The following is a 15776-nucleotide window of genomic DNA, read 5'->3' as shown; positions in this document are numbered from 1 at the left end:
TGTAATCAAAAAATTTGAAGCGATGCAAGTTTAACATATTCTTGTCGCATATAACTCGTGTGTACACATTAGTTTTATCTGTATATAAAGTCGATCAATTTTCTTTGCAAGAGTCATATGCATATATATATATCTCAGTAAAAATTTTCGTCAGGAAAATTTGTGAGTTTCCTTACTACCATAAGCATTTACACAACATCTATTTCAGCCAAATACTTACCAAGTTTATGTACACCTTAGGATGACCAAGGGCTCCACCACCACCATCGCATGAAACCACTCTATCTGTTACCTCGGTTACTGGCTCCTCAGCTACTAAATGAATGGCAAAGCTTTCATTTACCTACCAAAATAAAATTGGAAGAGCACATGGTTTGACATTTAACTGTGACCAAAACAAATGTCAAAATTGCCTTACAGTATTCGCCATAGAAAATGCTCCACTTCTTGTACACATTTGTGATGTAATATGCACCTGCATTTGTTGAGAAAAATATGACTAGTAAACAATATTCCTTGTAATTTTTGGAGGGCCCAATACCTGCATGCATGCGTTTTTCAATTTAAAAGCCTGCTGATTGGCTACGCGGGACCTCCAGTGCGGTGCACATCCACGCAGCTTAAAGGGAGTATTGCTAGTAACCCACAGTTACAGTCAATATATTAAGAATCTACATCAAGACTAACACCTCAAATAAGCCTTACAAAAATATACGGGTAACGTTTATGATTTTGCACTCGGTGCAGATTTTGTGAGGCAGGAGTGCATAGTTTTATTAGATGGAAAATAGTGTAGGCTGAGAATTAGACACGCTGACCTCAGCTCCTAAATTTCTAATATTGTCTCACGTTGCACAAACTCTTGAGCTGGGAGTGCTAAATTGTAAAATTTACCCATCCTGAGAGCAACGAACAATACAAAAGAGGGTGGTAAATGAAGTACAAGTAACAGACAAGTTAGCAGAATGGGCAGACAGATGGCAGATGCAACTTAATGTGGAGAAAAGTAAGGCAACACATTTTGGGAGGAAAAACAAGGCATGGGAGTAGCTGAAGGATGTGGATGAACAAAGTCTGAGGGGTTGAAATATATAATTATCTGAAAGTGCGAGTACAAGTGGATGAAGCCAGAAAAAAAGCCAGCAGCGTTTTAGGTTTCAGAAATAGGGACATAGAGTAAAAGAGGAAAGTGTAATGACACATTTGTACACAGCAGTGGTTATTCCATAATTAAAGGACTGCACAATTTTGTAGATCTTGTTGTAGAAATTAAGAGCATAGTCTCACTCAAATGAAACCAGGGATGGGAAACTGTAATACTGGTACTATTTCCACTGGAGCAAAGGAGGCCAAGAAGAAATGTAATTGCTCATTTTAAAATTATGAAGAACTTTGATGGAATGAATATTTCTTCTGTATGGGGAATTAATGATGAGGGATCTGATAGAATAATTCAAATGAAAAAGTTAACTCTAATAATTTGGCTTCTAATTTGTTGATACTGTCATCTAACCCAAGTGCTGTAAGAAAATAAAACCATCACGTACAGAATATAATTCTAAATAGTTACATTTCTGTGAACAATCTTAGAGTTTCATGTTTGAAAGCTGAGCAAATTGCTACAAATTTGCAAGTCATAATATTAAAAACTATACAAAACATTTGAGAATTCTGGTCAAATTTCAGAATTACTGTATTCTAAAACTCCAGCATCCCATGTACATTAGCCTACAAAATACATTACTTTGGTTAGTTCAAGTAGATCTCAAATCCCTGAAACTTGCTTGGAGTTTACAGTTTCTAAAAATGAAACTGGCAACTTATAAAAACCTATTTGGGTCAATCTCGAAGGATGCAACCTTGTTCAGGACAGGATTCCAAATTGTACTGAGATAATCACGATTGGGCCAGATATTATAGTCAGTTCATTACCCTTGCCCACAGACTTTCTATGGGGTTTTGAATTTGAATTTGTGGTTAATAGAAAGCCATTTTGAATGATAGGAAGTCAAGGGTTATGGGGAGCGGGCAGGGAAGTGGAGTTGAGGCCAAGATCAGATCAGCCATGATCTTATTGAATGTCGGAGCAGGCTCGAGGGGTCAAACGTCCTACTCCTGCTCCTATTTCTTATGTTCTTATAGGCTAGAAATTCGGTTCGCAGCGATAATTTAATTTTTTGCAAAAAATATCGTTATCGCAACGCTACTGCTACGAGGCCGTAAATTCAAGCTTTAATTTGCGCAACGGTAAAAATCAGCGTTGCACGAGGATTCGTGGCGCAAACTGCGAATTTTCTGCAACTTTACTCCAGGGCTGATACCGCTGCGAGTTGGGCCGAGGGAGAGTGAAAAACAGCCCAAAAAATAAATTACAAAAAAAAAAAAATCACAAAACATTCACAAGACACTTAACTAGCAAATCGCTGTCAAAGAATTAAAAAATAAAATCGCTGTAAAAGAAATTTAAAAATTTTAAACTTGAACTTACCTTTTTTGCAGGTCTCATACTGCTGATCCAAGGGCTGCAACGCAGCTTTTTCCTTGGTGTTTTTTTTGTCTTAAATACGGGTGCGCTCAGAGCTAAACTTTTGGCGAAAGCGATATTTAATCTTGCACGGTGGCACGCCTCCCTCCAGCGGTATTTGAAAAGAGCCGCCATAAGACTTCTCTGAATTTACCGCCACACCGTTTTTCGCCAAAAACGGCAAAATATTGCCAAAAAAACAGGCGCAAAGTTGGCGAATTTTTACCCCATAGTATTTCAGTACGGCGCCCTCTACAGAGGATGTGTGTGAAGAGGGCAAGTAACTGTGTATCTCCTTAACCAATCAGATTGAATTGTTATTGAGCCATGTAGAGTCCGAATGAAGAAGTGCAAGTTAGAATATTTAATTCAATGCCAAATCAGGTACAAAAGCAAAATAAAGGAAAGAAAGATGGGATTAAGAGATAAAATAGACAATTGATTCACTTAATATTCAAAAATCTATCGTCTCTCACAACTGCCCTGATATCATTCTTTATTAACAGAGCTACCCCACCTCCTTTCCCTTCTTGTCTATCTTTCCGAATTGTCAGATACCCCTGTATGTTTAATTCACAGTCTTGGCCACCCTGCAACCACGTTTCTGTAATGGCCATCAAATCATACCCATTTGTAATGATTTGTGCCGTCAACTCATTTATTTTATTTCGAATGCTGCGTGCGTTTAGGTAGAGTGTTTTAATACTAGTTTTTAAACCATGATTTTTAGTTTTGACCCCTCCTGCAGCCCCTTTATATTCATACATATTTCCCTTCCTATCACCTTGTGGTTTACACTTACCCCAAGTGCTACTCTGCTCTGTTGCCTCCTGCCTTTTGCATTCTTTCTTGGGGTCCTGTTCATCTGCGCTCTCACCCACTCTAACTAGCTCAGAGCCCTCTCCTGGGATCCGAATACTCCTTGCATTGAGGCACCGAGCTTTCATGCTTGCCTTTTTATTACACGTTGACCCTTTAGAATTTTGCTGTAAAGTGGACCTTTTTGTTTTTTGCCTTTTGCCTTAGGTTTCTCTGCCCTCCACTTTTACTCATTTCCTTTCTGTCTTTTGCTTTTGTCTCTATTTTGTTTCCCTCTGTCTCCCTGCATTGGTTCCCATCCTCCTGCCACATTAGTTTAACTCCTCCCCAACAGCACTAGAAAACACTCCCCCGAGGACATTGGTTCCAGCCTGTGCAGGTGCAGACCGTCCGGTTTGTACTGGTCCCATCTCCCCCAGAACCGGTTCCAATGCCCCAGTAATTTGAATCCCTCCCTGCTGCACCACTGCTCAAGCCACGTATTCATCTGAGCTATCCTGCAATTCCTACTCTGACTAGCTCGTGGCACTGGTAGCAATCCAGAGATTACTACTTTTGAGGTCCAATGTTTTAATTTAGCTCCTAGCTCCTTAAATTCGTCTCGTAGGACCTCATCCCTTTTTTTACCTATATCGTTGGTACCAATGTGCACCACGACAACTGGCTGTTCACCCTCCTTTTTCAGAATGTCCTGCACCCGCTCCGAGATATCCGTGATCCTTGCACCAGGGAGGCAACATACCATCCTGGAGTCTCGGTTGCGGCCGCAAAAACGCCTATCTATTCCCCTTACTATTGAATCCCCTATCACTATCGCTCTCCCACTCTTTTTCCTGCCCTTCTGTGCAGCAGAGCCAGCCACGGTGCCATGAACTTGGCTGCTGCTGCCCTCCCCTGATGAGTCATTCCCTTCAACAGTACTCAAAGTGGTGTATCTGTTTTGCAGGGGGATGACAGCAGGGGACCCCTGCACTACCTTGCACTGCTAGTCTTCCATTCCCTATCTGACTGTGGACCCTTCACCTGCGGTAAGACCAACTCACTAAATATGCTATTCACATCATTCTCAGCATCGTGCATGCACCAGAGTGAATCCACCCTCAGCTCCAATTCCGCAACGCGGACCGTCAGGAGCTGGAGGCAGATACACTTCCCGCACACGTAGTCGTCAGGGACACCGGAAGTGTCCCCGAGTTCCCACAGGAGGAGCATATCACGTGACCGAGCTCTCCTGCCATGACTTAACCCTAAGATACACTTAAATTGGCAATAATGCTAAAGTTTACTCACTGTTATCGAAGAGAAAAAAGAAAAACTACTCACCAATCACCAGCCAGATAGTAAGGGGAAAAAGTCACTGGTGGGCGTAGTTTTTAGGCCCCCAAATAATAACTTCACAGTGGGGCGGACAATTATCAAGGGAATAATGGAGTCATGTGAAAAAGGAACGGCAGCAATCATGGGGGATTTTAACCTACATATCGATTGGTCAAATCAAATCGCACGGGGTAGCCTGCAGGAGGAATTGATAGAATGCATACGGGATTGTTTCTGAGAACAGTATGTTACAGAACCTACAAGGGAGCAAGCTATCTTAGATCTGGTCCTGTGTAATGAGTCAGGAATAATAAACGATCCTCTCGGAATGAGTGATCACAGTATGGTTGAATTTGTAATACAGATTGAGGGTGAGGAAGTAGTGTCTCAAACGAGCATACTATGCTTAAACAAAGGGGACTACAGTGGGATGAGGGCAGAGTTGGCTAAAGTAGACTGGGAACACAGACTAAACAGTAGCACAATTGAGGAACAGTGGAGGACTTTTAAGGAGCTCTTTAGCTCTTTCATAGTGCTCAACAAAAATATATCCCAGTGAAAAAGGGTGGTAAGAGAAGGGATAACCAGCCATGGATAACCAAGGAAATAAAGGAGAGTATCAAATTAAAAACCAATGCGTATAAGGTGGCCAAGATTAGTGGGAAACTAGAAGATTGGGAAAATTTAAAATGACAGCAAAGAATGACTAAGAAAGCAATAAAGGAAAGATAGATTACGAAAGTAAATTTGCGCAAAACATAAAAACAGATAGTAAAAGCTTTTACCGATATATAAAACGGAAGAGAGTGACTAAAGTAAATGTTGGTCCCTTAGAAGATGAGAAAGGGGATTTAATAATGGGAAATGTGGAAATGGCTGAGACCGTAAACAATTATTTTGCTTCAGTCTTCACAGTGGAAGACACAAAAACCATGCCAAAAATTGCTGGTCACGGGAATGTGGGAAGGGAGAACCTTGAGACAATCAATATCATTGGGGGGTAGTGCTGGACAGGCTAATGGGACTCAAGGTAGACAAGTCCGCTGGTCCTGATGAAATGCATCCCAGGGTATTAAAAAAGATGGCAGAAGTTATAGCAGATGCATTCGTTATAATCTACCAAAATTCTCTGGACTCTGGGGAGGTACCAGCGCATTGGAAAGCAGCTAATGTAACGCCTCTGTTTAAAAAAAGGGGGCAGACAAAAGGCAGGTAACTATAGGCCGATTAGTTTAACATCTGTAGTGGGGAAAATGCTTGAAGCTATCATTAAGGAAGAAATAGCGGCACATCTAGAAAGGAATAGCGCAATCGAGCAGCCGCAACATGGATTCATGAAAGGGAAATCATGTTTAACTAATTTACTAGAATTCTTTGAGGATATAACGAGCATGGAGGATAGAGGTGTACCGATGGATGTGGTGTATTTAGATTTCCAAAAGGCATTCGATAAGGTGCCACACAATAGGTTACTGCAGAAGATAAAGGTACGCGGAGTCAGAGGAAATATATTAGCATGGATCGAGAATTGGCTGGCTAACAGAAAGCAGAGAGTCGGGTTAAATGGGTCCTTTTCGGGTTGGAAATCGGTGGTTAGCGGTGTGCCACAGTGATCGGTGCTGGGACCACAACTGTTCACAATATACATAGATGACCTGGAAGAGGGGACAGAGTGTAGTGTAACAACATTTGCAAATGACACAAAGATTAGTGGGAAAGCGGGTTGTTTAGAGGACAGAGAGGCTGCAAAGAGATTTAGATAGGTTAAGCGAATGGGTTAAGGTTTGGCAGATGGAATACAATGTCGGAAAATGTGAGGTCATCCACCTTGGGAAAAAAAAACAGTAAAAGGGAATATTATTTGAATGGGGAGAAATTACAACATGCTGCGGTGCAGAGGGACCTGGGGGTCCTTGTGCATGAAACTCTTTTTGGATAAAGACATTAAACCGTGCCACCCTACCTGGGTGACACACCAGACATTTACAAGGCCAAAGCCTACTGCACCTGGTATTCCCAGGCAGTCTCCCATCCAAGTACTAACCAGGCCTGACTCTGCTTAGCTTCCAAGATCAGACGAGATCAGGCGTTTTCAGACTAGTGTGGTTTGCTCCTTGTGCATGAATCCCAAAAAGTTAGTTTGCAGGTGCAGCAGGTAATCAGGAAGGCGAATGGAATGTTGGCCTTCATTGCGAGAGGGATGGAGTACAAAACAGGGAGGTCCTGCTACAGGGTATTGGTGATGCCGCACCTGGAGTACTGTGTGCAGTTTTGGTCACCTTAATTAAGGAAGGATATACTAGCTTTGGAGGGGGTACAGAGACGATTCACTCGGCTGATTCCGGAGATGAGGGGGTTACCTTATGATGATAGATTGAGTAGATTGGGTCTTTACTCGTTGGAGTTCAGAAGGATGAGGGGTGATCTTATAGAAACATTTAAAATAATGAAAGGGATAGACAAGATAGAGGCAGAGAGGTTGTTTCCACTGGTCAGGGAGACTAGAACTAGGGGGCACAGCCTCAAAATACGGGGGAGGCAATTTAAAACCGAGTTGAGAAGGAATTTCTTCTCCCAGAGGGTTGTGAATCTGTGGAATTCTCTGTCCAAGGAAGCAGTTGAGGCTAGCTCATTGAATGTATTCAAATCACAAATCGATAAGATTTTTAACCAATAAGGGAATTAAGGGTTTTGGGGAGCGGGCGGGTAAGTGGAGCTGAGTCCACGGCCAGATCAGCCATGATCTTGTTGAATGGCGGAGCAGGCTCGAGGGGCTAGATGGCCTACTCCTGTTCCTAATTCTTATGTTCTGATGTTCTTCGTATTTCAATGCCAAATCTCTCAGCAAGATAATGTTATAGTGACACTTCAGATGGAGCAAGGCAACTCAAACAGCAACTTTCTGATTTCCACGTTTAATTGCACACATGCAATCGCCAGAAGTTTTGAGGGCCTGAATGGTTCCGGAAAAGAACTGCTGCACACCCCCCGCCCCCCCACTGCAGAAAAATTCTGAGGTGGAATATCGAACACACTTGAAACCCTCCCCATCCAATCAATGAGTAGAAATATTTGCTCAGGTGAAATTGGGTTCCGATCACCAAAACGATGTTCAGCATGCCACTTGACTCCTTTTCCCATTCAATCTAACCAAGAATAACAGCATTAAATTGTAAAAACAGCATCACCTACTTGTAATATTTGTACTACAGGTACAACGTCCGAAATCCGGAATACTCAGGACTGAATCCGTTCCAGTTTTTGGGTTTTCCTGGATTTCAGACAAGAAAATCAACAGCCTGAAATCCAGAATCCTCGATTGAATCCGTACCGGGTTTTGAGCGGTGACATCTGAAATCCGGCAAAGCCCGAAATCCAGCACATATTCAGTCGAGGATTCTGGATTTCCAACTTGATTTTCTTGTCTGAAATCCGGAATCCTTGACCGAATCAGTGCCGGGTTTAGCCTCAAAAATATCCGGTTTTCGGACAATAATTCCGGACGACTCTATCAGCTATGCGCAAAATGTTCATTCACCTCAGTACCCCTTTCCTGCTTTCTCTCCATACCCTTTGATCCCTTTTGCAGTAAGGGCCATATCCAACTCCCTCTTGAATATACCTAACAAACCGGCATCAACAACAACTCTGCGGAAGAGAATTCCACAGGTTAACAATTCTGAGTGAAGAAGTTTCTCCTCATCTCGGTCCTAAATGGCTTACCCTTTATCCTTCGACTGTGACCCCTGGTTCTGGACTCCTCCAACATCGGGAACATTCTTCCTGCATCTAATCTGTCCAGTCCCGTCAGAATTTTATGTTTCTTTGAGATCCCCTCATATTCTTCTAAACTCCAGTGAATACAGGCCCAGTCGATCCAGTCTCTCCTCATATGTCAGTCCTGCCATCCTGGGAATCAGTTTGGTGAACCTTCGCTGCATTCCCTCAATAGCAAGAACGTCCTTCCTCAGATTAGGAGACCAAAACTGAACACAATATTCCAATTGAGGCCTCACCAAGGCCCTGTACAACTGCACTAAGACCTCCCTGCTCTTATACTCAAATCCCCTAGCTATGAAGGCCAACATGCCATTTGCCTTCTTCACTGCCTGCTGCACCTGCATGCCAACCTTCAATGAATGATGTACCATGACACCCAGGTCTTGTTGCACCTCTCCTTGTCCTAATCTGCCACCATTCAGATAATATTCTGCCTTCGTGTTTTTGCCACCAAAGTGGTTAACCTCACATTTATCCACATTATACTGCATCTGCCATGCATTTGCTCACTCACCTAACCTGTCCAAGTCACCCTGCAGCCTCTTAGCATCCTCCTCACAGCTCACACCGCCACCCAGCTTAGTGTCATCTGCAAACTTGGGAGATATTACTTTCAATTCCTTCATCTAAATCATTGATGTGTATTGTAAATAGCTGGGCCCCAGCACTGAGCCCTGCGGCACCCCACTAGTCACTGCCTGCCATTCTGAAAAGGACCTGTTTATCCCGACTCTCTGCCAAGCAGTTCTCTATCCATGTCAATACATTACCTCCATACCATGTGCTTCAATTTTGCACACCAATCTCTTGTGTGGGACCTTGTCAAAAGCCATTTCAAAGTCCAAATACACCACATCCACTGGTTCTCCCGTGTCCACGCTACTAGTTACATCCTCAAAAAATTCTAGAAGATTTGTCAAGCACGATTCCCCTTTCATAAATCCATGCTGACTTGGACCAATCCTGTCACTGCTTTTTACATGCGCTGTTATTTCATCTTTAATAATTGATTCCAACATTTTCCCCACTACTGATGTCAGGCTAACCGGTCTATAATTCTCCATTTTCTCCCTTTTTAAAAAAGTGGTGTTACATTAGCTATCCTCTAGTCCATAGGAACTGATCCAGAGTCGATAGACTGTTGGAAAATGATCACCAATGCATCCACTATTTCTAGGGCCACTTCTTCAAGTACTCTGGCTTGCAGACCATCAGGCCCTGTGGATTTATCGGCCTTCAAACCTATCAATTTCCCTAACGCAATTTCCTGACTAATAAGGATTTCCTTCAGTTCCTCCTTCTCACTAGACACTCAGTCCCCCAGTATTTCTGGAACGTTATTTGTGTCTTCCTTCGTGAAGACAGAACCAAAGTATTTGTTCAATCGGTCTGCCATTTCTTTGTTCCCCATTATAAATTCACCTGATTCTGACTGCAAGGAACCTACGTTTGTCTTCACTAATCTTTTTCTCTTCACATATCTATAGAAGCTTTTGCAGTCTGTTTTTATGTTCACAGCAAGCTTCCTCTCATACTCTATTTTCCCCCTCCTAATTAAATCCTTTGTTCCCCCTCTGCTGAATTCTAAATTTCTCCCAGTCCTCAGATTTGGTGCTTTTTCTGGCCAATTTATATGCCCCTTCCTTGGATTTAACACGATCCCTAATTTCCCTTGTTAGCCACGGTTGAGCCACCTTCCCAGTTTTATTTTTAGGGCAGACAGGGATGTACAATTGTTGAAGTTCATTCATGTGCTCTTTAAATGTTTGCCATTGCCTGTCACTCGTCAACCCTTTAAGTATCATTTGCCAGTCTATTCTATCGAATTCACATCTCATACCATAGAAGTTACCTTTCTTTAAGTTCAGGACCCTAGTCTCTGAATTAACTATGTCACTCTCCATCTTAATAAATAATTCTACCATATTATGGTCACTCTTCCCCAAGGGGCCTCGCACAACAAGATTGCTAATTAGTCCTTTCTCCTTACACATCACCCAGTCGAGGATGGCCAGCCCTCTAGTTGGTTCCTTGACATATTGGTCTCGAAAACCATCCCTAATACACTCCAGGAAATCCTCTTCCACCGTACTGCTACCAGTTTGGTTAGCCCAATCTATATGTAGATTAAAGTCGCCCATGATAACTGTTGTACCTTTATTGCACGCATCCATAATTTCTTGTTTGATGCTGTCCCCAACGTCACTGCTACTGTTTGGTGGTCTGTACACAACTCCCACTAGCGTTTTCTGCCCTTTGGTATTCCGCAGTTCTACCCATACAGATTCCACATCATCCAAGCTAATGTCCTTCCTTACTATTGCATTAATTTCTTCTCTAACTAGCAACACTACCACACCTCCTTTTCTGTCTATCCTTCCTGAATGTTGAATACCCCTGAATGTTGAGTTCCCAGCCTTGGTCACCCTGGAACCATGTCTCCGTAATCCCAATTATATCATATTCGTTAATAGCTGCCTGCGCAGTTAATTCATCCACCTTATTACGAATACTCCTCGCATTGAGGCACAAAGCCTTCAGGCTTGTCTTTTTAACATACTTTGTCCCTTTAGACTTTTGCTGTAATGTGGCCCTTTTTTGATTTTTGCCTTGGGTTTCTCTGCCCTCCACTTTTACAGACAGATTTGGATCTAGCCTGGAGGCGACGAAGGTTGAACAGGTTCCCACTGGTTCTATAGTTTAGTTCCACTCCAGCGGGGAGCTTGTTGAGCGTGAGGTGGAGCATTGCAGCGAGGAAGATTGAGAAGAGGGTTGGTGCGATGACAGCCCTGCTTGACCCCAGTCCAGATGTAGATTGGGACTGTGGTGGATCCGTTGGTCTGGAACACGGCTTGCATGTCGTCATGGAGCAGGCAGAGGATGGCGACAAACTTTTGGGGACAGCCGAAACGGAGGAGGATGCTCCATAGTCCCTCACGGTTAACTGTGTCAAAGGCCTTTACAAGGTCAAAGGAGGCCATGTACAAGGGTTGGTGCTGTTCTCTGCATTTCTCTCGCAGTTAACGCGCCGTAAAGATCATGTCCGTTTTACCCCGTAGTGGACGGAATCTGCACTGTGACTCCGGGAAGAGCTTCTCAGCCACAGGGAGAAGACGGTTGAGGAGGATTCTAGGATGATTTTCCCAGTGGCCGACAACAGGGAGATTCCTCTGTAGTTGCCGCAGTCGGACTTGTCCCCTTTTTTAAAGATGGAATTACTATGCTACAGACAACTGAAAAAACCCCATACAGCTGAGACAAGTAATTAACAATATTGAAAGAGAGGCTCAACTCTTTCACCTGACCATTGCCATTATAAGAACATAAGAAATAGGAACAGGAGTAGGCCATACGGCCCCTCGAGCCTGCTCCACCATGCAATAAGATCTGATCTGATCATGGACTCAGCTCCACTTCCCTGCCCGCTCCTCATAACCCCTTATCACCTTATCGTTTAAGAAACTGTCCATTTCTGTCTTAAATTTATTCAATGTCCCAGCTTCCACAGCTCTCTGAGGCAGCGAATTCCACAGATTTACAACCCTCAGAAGAAATTTCTCCTCATCTCAGTTTTAAATGGATGGCCCCTTATTCTAAAAATAATGCCCTCTAGTTCTAGTCTCCCCATCAGTGGAAACATCCTCTCTGCATCCACCTTGTCAAACCCCCTCATAATCTTAGACGTTTCGATGAGATCACCTCTCATTCTTCTGAATTCCAATGAGTAGAGGCCCAACCTACTCAACCTTTCCTCATAAGTCAACCCCCTCATCTCCAGAAATCAACCTAGTGAACCTTCTCTGAACTGCCTCCAAAGCAAGTATATCCTTTTGTAAATATGGAAACCAAAACTGCACGCAGTATTCCAGATGTGGCCTCACCAATACCCTGTATAGCTGTACCAAGACTTCCCTGCTTTTATACTCCATCCCCTTTGCAATAAAGGCCAAGATTCCATTGGCCTTCCTGATCACTTGCTGTACCTGCATACTATCGTTGTGTTTCATGCACAAGTACCCCCAGGTCCCGCTGTACTGCAGCAGTTTGCAATCTTTCTCCATTTAAATAACTTACTCTTTGATTTTTTTCTGCCAGAGTGCATGACCTCACAAAATTATACTCCATCTGCCAAATTTTTGCCCACTCACTTAGCCTGTCTATGTCCTTTTGCAGATTTTGTGGGTCCTCCTCACACATTGCTTTTCCTCCCATCTTTGTATCGTCAGCAAACTTGGCTACGTTACACTCGGTTCCTTCTTCCAAGTCGTTAATATAGATTGTAAATAGTTGGGGTCCCAGCACTGATCCCTGCGGCACCCCACTAGTTACTGGTTGCCAACCAGAGAATTAACCATTTATCACGACTCTCTGTTTTCTGTTAGTTAACCAATCCTCTATTCATGTTAATATATTACCCCCAACCCCGTGAACTTTTATCTTGTGTAGTAACCTTTTATGTCGCACTTTTTCAAATGCCTTCTGGAAGTCCAAATACACCACATCCACTGATTCCCCTCTATACACCCTGTTCGTTACATCTTCAAAGAATTCCAGCAAATTTGTCAAACATGACTTCCCCTTCATAAATCCATGCAGACTCTGCCTGACCGAATGTTGCTTTTCGAAATGTCCTGCTACTGCTTCTTTTATAATGGACTCCAACATTTTCCCAGCCACAAATGTTAGGCTAACTGGTCTAGTTTCCTGCTTTTTGTCTGCCTCCTTTTTTAAATAGGGGCGTTACATTTGCAGTTTTCCAATCTGCTGGGACCTCCCCAGAATCAAGGGAATTTTGGTAAATTACAGCTAATGCATCCATAATCCCTGATGCTACTTCTCTTAAGACCCTAGGATGCAAGCTATCGGGTCCAGGAGATTTATCTGCCTTAAGTCCCATTATCTTACTGCGTACCACCTCCTTAGTGATTGTGATTGTGTTAAGTTCCTCCCCACTATAGCCCTCGACTATCCACTGTTGGGATATGGTTAGTGTCCTCTACAGTAAAGACTGCAAATCCCCTGGGAGGACAGACGCACAAACATTTGCGTCCTCGTCCAGGCCAACATCCCCAGCATTGAAGCACTGACCAGACTTGATCAGCTCTACTGGGCAGGTCTCAGTCCGCAAGCCAGACACGAGATTCCCAAAGCAAGCACTCTATGAACTCGTCCACGGCAAACAAGCCAAAGGCGGGCAGAGGGAACGTTACAAGGATACCCTCAAAGCCTTCCTGATAAAGTGCTACATCTCCACTGACACCTCAGAGTCCTTGGCCATAGACCTCCCGAAGTGGAGGAAGTGCATTTGGGAGGGCGCTGAGCTCCTCGAGTATCATCGCCAAGAGCATGCAGAAATCAAGCGCAGGCAGCGGAAGGAGCGTGCGGCAAACCAGGCTCCCTGCCTACCCTTTCCCTCAACGACTATCTGTACGACCTGTGACAGAGACTGTGGTTCTCGTATTGGACTGTACAGCCACCTAAGAACTCATGCTAAGAGTGGAAGCAAGTCTTCCTCGATTCCGAGGGACTGCCTATGATGATGATGATGATGATGATGATGATGATGATGATGAAGAAGAAGAAGACTGATACAAATTATTTGTTCAGAGTTTCTGCCATCTCCATGTTGCCCATTACTAATTCCCCGGTCTCGTCCACTAAGGGACCAACATTTACTTTAGCCACTCTTTTCCTTTTTATATACCTATAGAAACTCTTGGTATCTATTTTTATATTTTGTGCTAGTTTACTTTCATAGTCTATCTTCCCTTTCTTAATCATTTTATGAAGAATGTCTGAGTACAACAGTCTTGGTATTGCAAAATGATGTTTGAATGTTACTTTCATCCATTATTTGTAGATATTTGAAGATAATTAAAAATGAGAAAACCAAGAAACAGCAGCAAAAATTATGCAAATAGTGCTCCTACCACAAAAGAATATGTCACAGCACTTTACAAGAGGAAAGGTGATCACCATGTAGGAAAGGAGGAAATGAATCGGCCCAGACTTTTAAAGGCAAGAAGAAATGTAGCAAGGCAAAGCAGTTTGGGGGAGAGGCAGTGGGGAACTAGCAGTCGCCCATAGTCAGAGGAACAGAAGGTGTGGCTTGCAAGATGTGGTTACGAAGATCACACAGGAAGGGTAAAACAAAGTCTTGAAGGAATTGGATAATGAGGAAGAGGATCTTAAAATTGATTCAGTAGGCACAGGGAATCAATCAAGCTGGTCAGGGGCAGGGGTGATGGAAATGCAAGACTTCTTGTGGGAGATAACTTGGGCAGCAGAGTTCTGGATTAGCTGAAGTTCTTGAAAAGTCACATCAAGGAGGCTTGCAAGGAAAGCATTTGAGAAATTGATCTTCAAGTTGATGGAGACATAGATTAGAGTTTCAGCAGTGGTGAGGAAATAATGTTCAGAAATGGAAAACAGTCTTGCTGCACAATGAGCCAGGGACAAGACAAAAATGAATTTTCCATCAATAGATTTCAGTAACAACTTCATAACTGCACTCCTTCCTCAAGAATTTTGGGAGATAAGCATTTTGTCTAGTACAAGATAAGACTGTGTAATTAATATTCCTCGAGTGATGTTACCACACAACCAGTGGCATTTCAACTTTCTGCATAATTAACAAGGTGAGCAAAATAACCTCCTAGTTAACAAATAATTTTTACATAATCAATATTTTTCATTGCAATTGCTGTTTTAAAAATGTAAAATAAAAAAATTAAAAGATGAATAGCAGAACTCATACAAGACCAAATTATGTTAGTGCATCATATAGTAATTCTTAAACATTAAAAAGATGACCGTGCTACTTAGTTGTATTCTAACATTTATCTTAATTCTTCAAGCATTAGAAGATAAATTTAATTATCTAGCATGGTCAGGTTTCAGGGGTTGCCGATAAGTATATTCATTTCATAGCCTTCCTCCCGTTTGTAATGCATAAAATTGCATCATGTGGCCAAATTAATCAGCTGAAAGATCAGCTGTTAAAGCCAGTTTATAATAACTTAAACTATTTTTCTAAGCATGCTCCCAGCTAAGTACAGAAAGTGAAATTTAAGTTTAAAAAAAATAAAATAGCACAAAGAGAAGGAAGTAGGATAATACAATTAAAATAAAGATGGCAGTGGAAGGAGATTTAAATGTTTACATTTATTTTTGTTAAAATTGTGTTTTAGTACTAAAGCTTTTCCTGATGTTTCGGTGGCTTTACTATTGTAATATTAGTACTATTTTTCATATTGCACTGTGTGAGCCAAAAACATGCAGAACCAGGGAGACAGAAATCTCCCTGGATGTGTCAGATGTCACTAGAACCTCAAAA

The 15776-nt window shown here is 42.5% G+C and overlaps 2 protein-coding genes and 1 pseudogene across 7 annotated transcripts in view; 1 reads left to right on the top strand and 2 right to left on the bottom strand.

Annotated features, from left to right (window-relative positions):
* Positions 1–15776, top strand: part of mrpl36 (mitochondrial ribosomal protein L36) — a 112870-nt gene that overhangs the window by 33106 nt on the left and 63988 nt on the right. The window contains exon 4 of one of the 5 annotated variants that reach the window (XM_070880761.1): positions 4290–4371. The exons of the other annotated variants lie outside the window; for them this stretch is intronic. The gene's annotated coding sequence lies outside the window, so the exon portion shown is untranslated. The remainder of the gene's footprint in view (positions 1–4289; positions 4372–15776) is intronic. 5 annotated transcript variants of the gene reach the window in all.
* The window catches only part of ndufs6 (NADH:ubiquinone oxidoreductase subunit S6), a 50090-nt gene that overhangs the window by 1479 nt on the left and 32835 nt on the right, over positions 1–15776 (bottom strand). For both annotated transcript variants that reach the window (XM_070880766.1, XM_070880765.1), the window contains one exon: positions 221–343. In XM_070880766.1, coding sequence (XP_070736867.1) covers positions 221–343 — 123 coding nt within the window. The remainder of the gene's footprint in view (positions 1–220; positions 344–15776) is intronic.
* On the bottom strand, positions 6656–6771 carry LOC139264885 (5S ribosomal RNA; annotated as a pseudogene).

The sequence above is a fragment of the Pristiophorus japonicus genome, chromosome 5, assembly GCF_044704955.1.
Source record: "Pristiophorus japonicus isolate sPriJap1 chromosome 5, sPriJap1.hap1, whole genome shotgun sequence".
Lineage (NCBI taxonomy): Eukaryota > Metazoa > Chordata > Chondrichthyes > Pristiophoridae > Pristiophorus > Pristiophorus japonicus.
This window is presented reverse-complemented; position numbering and strand designations above follow the sequence as displayed.